The following is a 9,199-nucleotide window of genomic DNA, read 5'->3' as shown; positions in this document are numbered from 1 at the left end:
TAAAATTTTCATCTCTATATTTTTAAAAATTATATTATGATTTCTATACTTACAAAAATAAAATATAAAAATCACTGTATAAGATTAAAAAATAATTTTATAACATTAAAATTATAACAAGGAGGCATATTAGAACTATATTTCAATTATATTTTTTTTATATACTATGGAGACAATTTCTGTTTTGAAATATAATTTGCATAAATAATAATATACTAAATAGTGTCCCTCGTATTTGCAGTTGTGGCGAGTATCATCATCTAGGATTACAGTGTTTTTAAAGGAGATCTCTCACCTAAGATCATAATGCCATCAAGTTAATGACCTAGTTTGTGTCGAGCAGAAAGATCCAACTAATAGCATTTAAGCACCACGATCACCACAAAACCATACTTGCAGCAGGTTGACGAGTAAAGATGAGCTAAATGATCTAATAGTTGTCAGAGATCCATAAGTTTGGCTCAAGCCAGTATTTCAAGTTCAAAGATCATCCCCACCTCACAAGTGTCTCATTGCTTAAGAAGAAAGAACCATGGAGCTTCAACAAAAGCAAATACATGGTTGAGGATTAACAGGGCATTTCACGGTAGTAGTGTTTTGCGCAACCGTAGGGAAGCAGTATTCACTAAAATGATTGGGCCTCCCAACAAGACCATTTCAAATTCTTGTTAGCTGTGCTTAGCCAGGATGGACTCCACGACACCTTGAGCAATGGGATGATAAGTGTCACGAGCCTCGGCAAAAATTCTTCTGGCTGACATCTTCGCTTCCTCTGCACTGCCTTGCACTAGTGCAGTGTACAGAGGACGCAGATACTTCATCCTTCCCACTTGCTTTAATGTCCTCTCAACCTCTGCAAAGTACTCCTTGCACCCAGATGAGATAGCCAATTGAAGGAATGCAACTTTAACCTCATAGTCCCTGGATTCCGACAGCCGGTAATGTGCATCCAAAGCAGCAATCTGGAGCAATGAAGGGGCAGGAATTTCTTATAACAACTAGATCAGAATTTCATTTCTTTATTTCACATATAAAACCCATGATTCTTTTGCCACTAAAAAGAAAAATTAAAGATATATCAATATGACGATACGTGAGTTACCTAAAGATCCAAAACAGATTCAAAGAACATAGAAAAGGGAAGATCCTAAGTATGAACCTTAGATGTCACGACGATATTGTGTTTTTACTATCTAGGGTGATGAAGGTTCAGATCACAAAAACATTAATTTTGCTTGCAAAAGATAAGATTGCAAACATTAACTCTCCCCAAAGATTGACGGGATCCAAGGAATTATTAAACAATGATGGCATGGAAGTTGATAATAACCAATTAGCTCATCAGGAAAAGCAATTGTTGCAAAAACGAGATTAGTAAATGACTTATTAGCCAATACAAATACAAGATATGTTCGTTGCAAGCCAGAAAAGCTATCAGCATGTACAAAAGCTTCTGAAGCAGTAAACAAATCATTTGGGCATTAGTTGGGAATCAAAACATGACGATGACACTCATCTTAAATAAATCATTTGGTGTAAGCTGTTGGGAGTCACATGTTCCCAACATGCACATACAAAACATTTGTGTCTGTACACGCGCACACACACACACATCCACACACATATATATATAACAATGATCAGAGCAGGGGAAGGCAGTTAATGATCTTGATGGTGACAGAGAAATTATCTGACACCAAGTCAGGAATTGCTCGTGGTCACAATTTTCCTACCAGCACAAATTTCATGGGCCATAATATGATGTTGCTGATTGACCTCAGTTTGTCAAATCAACGGTTGTCACACAATAAGAATATATGACTATGATCGCAACACTCAAAACTAGTCCCCCACCTACTTGGCATCCTATTATCATCATGATCAAGGTTTGCTGAACCTAGCAGTTCAGTATGGTTTGGATGGTATTTACTGATCGAACCACCAACCTGTACACGAACCAGCCAAAACCAGGCAGTCCGATCATGTTCTATATATGTATGTTTCTTTTAACTAAGTTTTGGGACAACTCCTCATGCTCACAAGAACGTCTTCACACATAGGCACCCGACTTCCTCCTCTTCTTCCTTCTTCCTGTTCCCCACTCGCTCCCCAATGGTACCACAGAAGTTCTAGTGTCCTCACACAAAGTATGTCGAAACATACCCTGTCGCATACTGGTGGACCGACACAGGTCCATTTCCCGAAACTGCAATCCTTGATCATAATGGCTAATACTAAAACTAAATTTGGCAACTATAGCTAGTTTGGTTAAAAACAGCACAAGTATATCAAGATCAAATATCGTGGAAGAAATATTTTACATGGTTCTTCAGAATTACAGTATTGTGATACTAGCCACTATAAATGTAAAACTTGTATAGCATGAAAGGATTTTTTTTTCAATTGAGTATTTGTGGTGTATGACCTAACTTTATGCATTTTATAATTTTCTTACAGATAAATTATCATATGGTTTACCATAGGTATTAAAAATATACTTTTAGTGGCTAAAAGCTGACACTATGGAGAATGAAGATTCTGTCTCAGCATTCAAACTTTGCAGACATCTGAATTATTTTAGTATAAAATCTCAAAGAGTCAAACTTTTGTGTTTTTATATAAAAAGAAGTAGATGTAAACAAAAAAATGGAGATTCTGTCTCAGCATTCAACCTTTGCAGAGGTCTGAATTATTTTAGTATAATATCTCAAAGAGTCAAACTTTTGCATTTTTATATAAAAAGAAGTAGATGATAAAAAGAAATGTAATTTAAGGAAAAAAAAAAGATCTTCAAGCTGAATCAAGCAAATGACCCCTAAATTTCAGAATTTCAGCATAAAAATTGAGAATCAATGAATTAGGAGAGAAAAAGATTCAAACGCAAACAATTGGCAGTCTGGAACCAGCAAAGGGTTCGTGTCAGTAACAGTATCCATGTCTGTTAAATATTTCAAGACCATTCAGAGATCATAAACAGCCTTTCCAATGTGATAGATAGTTTTGAAAGTGCATGATCGCACCCATACATTGACCAACTATGGAGCTAAGTTTTACATCTATTGCCGGATTGCATCATATCTTTGGACTGTTCCCCATCCAGCAGAGAGAGAACTGACAGCCAAGCTCTTGTGTTTTCCCTACTAATACTGAATTTGAGAAACTCAACTGACCCAAACCAAGAAACCTGGATCAGTTCAGTGGCCTCATTCGGTTATAAGGTAACAGCCGAGCTTTCATTTTTTTTCCCTTTATTCTAATACTGAATTCAAGAAACTGGACTGACCCAAACCAAGAACCCAGTCCAGTTCAATGGCCTTATTCAGTTTGGTTTTAGGTTAGATTTCTTAAAAACTGAAGAGCAGTTTGGTTCAAAATCCTGGTTCCAAACAACCTAACTGAACAGAATATACCCCTGCAAAAGACTGCTTGCAAATAATTTCAAACACTACGCAAACATCCATGTGTGCCAACACACACACACGACAAAGCACAATGCATTACACTAGATGAGTGTGTCTAGATACAAGATATTTGATCAATGAGTTAAAAGAGGGGGAGGAAAGAGTTTAAAAACCTTTTAGGTTGCCTCAAACAGTCAAATTGACCATTTAAAATAGGGCAATCTCAGCCCTTGATCAGTAACAATCGAAATCCGACCGTTACCAATCAGTATAGGTCGATAGCGATCGAATTTCGATCGCTACCCACTAGTACAGGTTGGTAGCAATCGGATTTCAACTATTACCACCCGATACAGAACCTATATCACCTAATACGAGGTCAAAAAACTGGTACCACCCGGTAGAGGGTGGTCTGCATACTGAAAACCTCTCGGATCAGTATGTACCGTCTATACCGGGCGATACGCATCGGTAATGCAATCCATGCCTACATCATAACCCACTGCAATCTTTAAAGCTATAGAGATATAAGATATGAATCTTTTTATATGAAAATTATAATTACTATTTATATCCCATAATAATCATATCATTGTATATTTTTATCAACTATTCTCCATTATCTTGAGTTTTCTACGTTATATGTATTTTACATTTTCATATTTAATATTTCAATTTCTAATGAAGTTAAATATCTTTTGAAACCATCTTCTCCAAATCTTGCATTGATAAGATCCTTATACACTGAGCCATTTTCTTAGATAGTTAATGAAGTACAAAAGGAATCTTTAACAAATATTATATTTATTTTCCCAAGTTTAATTTTTAATGGGTTCGATCTTTGTGCTACTACAAATACATTAAATTGCTGCACTCCCGAAACTCCTCAAAGTTTTCTACTAAATTATGGATAATGACATATTCATCATTTTATTTAAAAAGTAAACATGAATATGAATAAATGGCATTCCTTACAATAAATCTGCAAGTAAAAGATGGAGAGATTGGTACGAAGTGGGTGGTAAATCCAGCTTCGACAAAAAACCAAGTCACAACCAGAACATTTTGAGCGGTTCAGGTCCAGTGCAGGGTTTTTTGTATAAAAGCCCCTCATTAATAAGTTTTAAACCCATCCCAACAAACCCTCTTTCTCAGTCACTAAATCAACAGCCTCAAACATCACAACCCTAAACTTTGTGCCCAAGTTTGTAATAGCCCATCAACGGCCATTCAACCCACCCTACCTAAGATCGCTAATCCTCCTCCTCTCCGCCTTTTTATTCTCGTCCTCCCCACTTCTTGATGTTGATTGGGTTGGTATGCTGACACAAAGGGTCCAACACCAAAATTTTAAACCATGGATCATGTGCACATATATAACGGTTCTATTGTTGAATCTATCGTGATAGTGGCTGCAAATAGGATAGGCACTGTTGAGACATGAACAAGTCAAAGTCTGTGAAAAAGGCAATGAGATAAATTAAAATATTTGCAGAGCCAAAAGTCCAAGTAAAATAGATAGCACAAGTAGGAGCTTAAACAACTGTCTCTGAACATGCAGCCATTTAGAGTGCACCTTTCAACATTGCAGAGAAATGATGAAGAAAAAGGTGCTGATGAATGTAAATAAGCAGAAACCTAAGAGCTCTAGTGAGTAGAGTAACTAGGCCATCCAACGGGCCTTTTCTTTCAAGTACCTTGGTTCCTTAGCATTGATCTCTCGGTAGATGAACGGGACTCAACAACTCAGAACTTCTAAATGACTTCAACAAAGAAACTTACAGAGCACAAATCAGAATAGGTTGTTTAGCAGGTGAAATAGGTCATTGCAATATCAGATGTGACGTATTGCACTAATAATTCTCCTGCAGCTATAAGAATGATAGCTAGATGATTAGTGTATGTATTAGATTCAGAAGGATACTGAAGTATCAAACATTTATATCGATGCATTTATAGAGAACAAACTTAATAGAGATGTTGAAGCAGGTTGCTCTGCTCCACCACAGTACATCTTGGTGGTGCTTACTGCTGTTATTTGCTCACTCAAATGAAAAGTAACTCAAGAAAGGACAATACACTTAACAATGATACCTGAGATGGTTCAACAGATTTGGGCAGATTCTCAATATAAAGTTCCCACTCCTGCCCACTCCAGTTTGCCACCTCCTGCTCTTTTGGAATCTTTCCAAGTTTAAATTCATTGGACAGTGACACAATTTTCGAGTATATTGAAGACAGTGGCTCCATAGCATCTGGGGGGATCCCTGTACCCTCCACCCACTGTTTAAGATCGATCTGATTTTCTATCCCAGGTAAATTTGCCTTCAGAAATTCAAGAAATGTCTCTGTATCGATGGATTGGAACTTAAATTTAGCTATATATTTCTTCAGAAATTCATCAAATGTAGGACGCCCAACCTATAAAAGTCAAGGTCGACCAGAAGTAAAGGTTTGGATATTAGGAGATCTGTGCAGGTTACTGAGCCCGAAATCTAGATCAAGTATAACATTTAGACTTTAACCTGTCGTTCGATTCGCCAGAGGAACTGGAAACCTTTCTCATATGGCACTTGGGAGTATATTTCATCAGGGTCAATCCCTTCCAGGTTAGGCTTCAGCTTTGTGAACTCCATATTGTCTTTAAACCTCTCCATCTCATCATTTAGTCCCCTCCATCCAATTCCCATGTTCAGAGCCGCCGTCTCCTCTCCCTGCACCACTTCCACGATCCTCCTCTCAGCATATGTCGTAAATCCCTATGAGAACATTAAAAGAGGTATAGTATTTGATGTGTCCATATGTGAATCAAGGGCAGAATCAGGAGAAAAAGTTGGAAACGTTCATAAAAATCGATGTTTAATGCGTTAAGACATGAACCGATGGAAGGGAAATATTGGAAATAGTAAAAGTTCCAATCTCTGATGTGTCAACTAATGAGACAATGAAAAAAATCTGAAGAATTGAAAACAAACAGAAAGACAATGCTTTGTCTTTAACACGACATTCAATTAAAGAATCAGTTGAAAAATAAATTGCAAACATACAAAAATTCAATCTTTGATGAGTAAGTACATAATAAATTGAATAATCAGTAGAAATATTGAAAACACGTAACAAAATTCTATCATTGATGAGTCAATACATGAATCGATCGAAGAATCAGAAACATAGAATCAAAACTTGGAGAGAGACATGTTGTTAGTTAACCTCGTTGAGCCAGAAGTGCTCGTTGGTCTTGTTGGTGATGAGGTTGCCAGTCCAGCTATGGGCGAGCTCGTGGGCAACCACCTGGGCCCCGGAGGCGTCCCCCTTGATGACGGTGGGCGTGAGGAAGACCATCATGGGATTCTCCATGCCGCCGTACGGGAAGCTTGGAGGAAGCACGAGAAGATCAAAGCGGCCCCACTCATATGGCCCAAAAAGTGCCTCCCCGGCACGAATCATCTCCTCGGCGCCTGCGAACTCTCTGGCAGCAGCGTCGAGCAGCGCTGCCCCGCCCTCGGCGTGGACACGGGTGCGGAGGCCAACGTCGCGGGCCGCAATGTCCCCAGCGGCAAAGGCGAAGAGGTAGGCCGGGATGGGGCGATCCATGATGAACTCCTCTACGGAACGGCCGGGGGCGCACCACAGGGCATCGGGGCAGGCGGAGCCAGCCTCACCGGGGACGGGATCACGGGGGGCGGCAGCGCGGGCGGCGGCCATGACGGCGGTGAGAGGGTGAGGAAGGTTGAGGCGTGCGGAGAAGACGAGGCGTGCGGCGGGGGTGTCCTGGCAGGGGAAGAGGGAACGGGCGTGGATGGACTGGCACTGGGTGTAGACAAAAGGGTGAGCTTTGGAGGCGGTTTGGGCAGGGGATAGCCACTGGAGGGCGGACGAGGAGGGGGAGGTGGAGAAGACGACGAGGGCGGCGGACTGGGCGGAGAGAGAGAGGGACAGCGGCTGGCCGAGGACTGGGTCTGGTGTCGGATCAGAAGGGAAAGAGAAGGGGATGGGGGCGTTGGTGTGAGGGTCGAGGACGGAGTGGATGACGAGGGAGCGGGTATCGAGGAGGAGGGGGCCGGTGTGGGCCGCCGGGAGCGTGAGCAGAGCAGAGCCATGAATGGTGCGGGCCGCGAAGTCGAAGTAGAGGGTCAGTGCCACATGTTTCGCCAGCGGCTGAGAGGATTCCGTATACGAGTGCGGATCTAATCGTGCCATTTTCGATCGTGCTCTTGCTGCCGCTGCCGCTGCCGCCGCCGCCGCCGGATGCTGATCGAGGCTAGACAGGAAAGTAAGTGGAAGATGAATGGGGCAGGAGACCAAAGGAAAAATACTTTTGCTAATTGCTACCCGTCTACGGCCACTGGATGTACCTTATGACCGAACCGACGTGGGCCCGCGAACCGGAGCGACACGAGCTTTGTCTCTGCCCTCGAGTAACGGTTCAGGTGGCGTATCATTGCGTAGACGGGTAAGAAAGAGCATCGCTCTCGAAGAACGTCTTTCTATCTTCCAAAAGAATCAAAATATTCTTAGCATTTTGCTTTTAGATTTTTTTTCAAAAGATATTCCTTTTTCATATTTTTCGAATAGTGTATTTTTTTTTCTAATCTCCGGTATATTGTTGATTTGACAATCAGTCACCAACCTACTTTTTATTATCTGTTTCTTTCTTTTTCTAGTCTCAGTTTAAGTACCATGTTTATTTTTTTGATATTGTTGAAAAACGATATAACTAAGTTATTTTCTTAAGTTGATTTCATAGGAATCATAAGTATTTTTATGATATTTTTTATAAGGATACATAAACAAAGTTCATAAATATTTTTTAATACTTTTCAGTTCATTGTTCTGTAGTACTACAGTTTTTTATAATAGAGTTACTATTTTTGAAAATATGTCAAAAACATTATAACTCACATAAAAGTGGAATTATTTAAATATTTAAAAATATTTATTTTAAAAATTATTGTCCATAAAATAAATACTCAAATAATTTGACTTTTATATTAGTCACAGTATTTTTGACATGATTACAATGTTTTTGATACATTTTAAAAAATATCATAACTTTATTACAAAACACTATAACAGAGGAAAATATATTTTAAAAATATTAAAAAATATATTTATAAATTTTACTTATGTATTCTCATGAAAAAATTTAAAAATACTTGAGATTCATAGGAATTTACAGTCATTTTCTGCTAAGTTACTATGATTTATGAAAATACAATAAGCCAATAAAAAAACACCATAACTGGGGTTAGAAAAACGAAAAGTGAGAAAAAAATGAATTACGTAAAATTTAAGACATTGCTAGGAAAAATCTGAAAAAGGAGTATTTTTAGGAAAAATCCAAAAAGATTAATTTTTTTCTGAAAAAGTGTTCAATATTATTCTATAGAAAAAATTCACTGATATCTAGTTGGATTTAAATCGATTTTTCATCCAAATTGGTCCAACATATCAAGATCTTCTTGATTATTATCTAGAATTATTTAAAACTCTCATGTAAATCATTTTATAAGACCTTAAAATTTATAATCAAAATAATAATTATGATTTAAACTGATTGAAATTTAGTAACAATATTTTGTTGATAGAGTTATAGTATTTTGGTTCGATTAACTAAAATATTATAAGTTCATCTAAAAACATTATGACTAGGTAATGTTTAATTTTTTTGTTTATCATTCTTCCATAATGGATGGAAATAAATATTATAAGGCTTTCCAAATATATATAAATCTAATTTAAGGCTATAGGGAAAAAAAGAAGGATTTATTACACTTTATGTTCAAATGTACAAAAAA

The 9,199-nt window shown here is 38.3% G+C and overlaps 1 protein-coding gene across 2 annotated transcripts; it reads right to left on the bottom strand.

The window, feature by feature from the left end:
* Nucleotides 1-403: 403 nt before the first annotated feature.
* Nucleotides 404-7,727, bottom strand: LOC135651121 (leucine aminopeptidase-like). Of its 2 annotated transcripts, none has more exons than XM_065170943.1 (4): nt 6,612-7,727; nt 5,927-6,160; nt 5,496-5,822; nt 404-962 (listed from the first exon to the last, which is right to left on the bottom strand). In XM_065170943.1, exons 1-4 carry the CDS (start codon nt 7,599-7,601, stop codon nt 669-671), a joined length of 1,845 nt encoding a protein of 614 aa, XP_065027015.1. In that variant the 5' UTR covers nt 7,602-7,727; the 3' UTR covers nt 404-668. The 2 variants fall into 2 exon arrangements, with proteins under 2 accessions (XP_065027015.1, XP_065027022.1); XM_065170950.1 differs by having other exon boundaries at nt 5,927-6,115.
* Nucleotides 7,728-9,199: the final 1,472 nt, after the last annotated feature.

The sequence above is a fragment of the Musa acuminata genome, chromosome BXJ1-4 (genome assembly GCF_036884655.1).
Source record: "Musa acuminata AAA Group cultivar baxijiao chromosome BXJ1-4, Cavendish_Baxijiao_AAA, whole genome shotgun sequence".
In the NCBI taxonomy this organism is placed as follows: domain Eukaryota; kingdom Viridiplantae; phylum Streptophyta; class Magnoliopsida; order Zingiberales; family Musaceae; genus Musa; species Musa acuminata.
This window is presented reverse-complemented; position numbering and strand designations above follow the sequence as displayed.

Bases quoted from the DNA above. Each gene is read 5' to 3' on its own strand.
- LOC135651121 (XM_065170943.1), bottom strand. From the start codon at position 7,601: ATGGCACGATTAGATCCGCACTCGTATACGGAATCCTCTCAGCCGCTG. The intron at 5,823-5,926 runs GTTAAAGTCTAA...TGACTTTTATAG, and splicing joins TCTGGCGAATCGAACGACAG to GTTGGGCGTCCTACATTTGA. The intron at 963-5,495 runs GTATCATTGTTA...TCATTGCTCCAG, and splicing joins AATCTGTTGAACCATCTCAG to ATTGCTGCTTTGGATGCACA.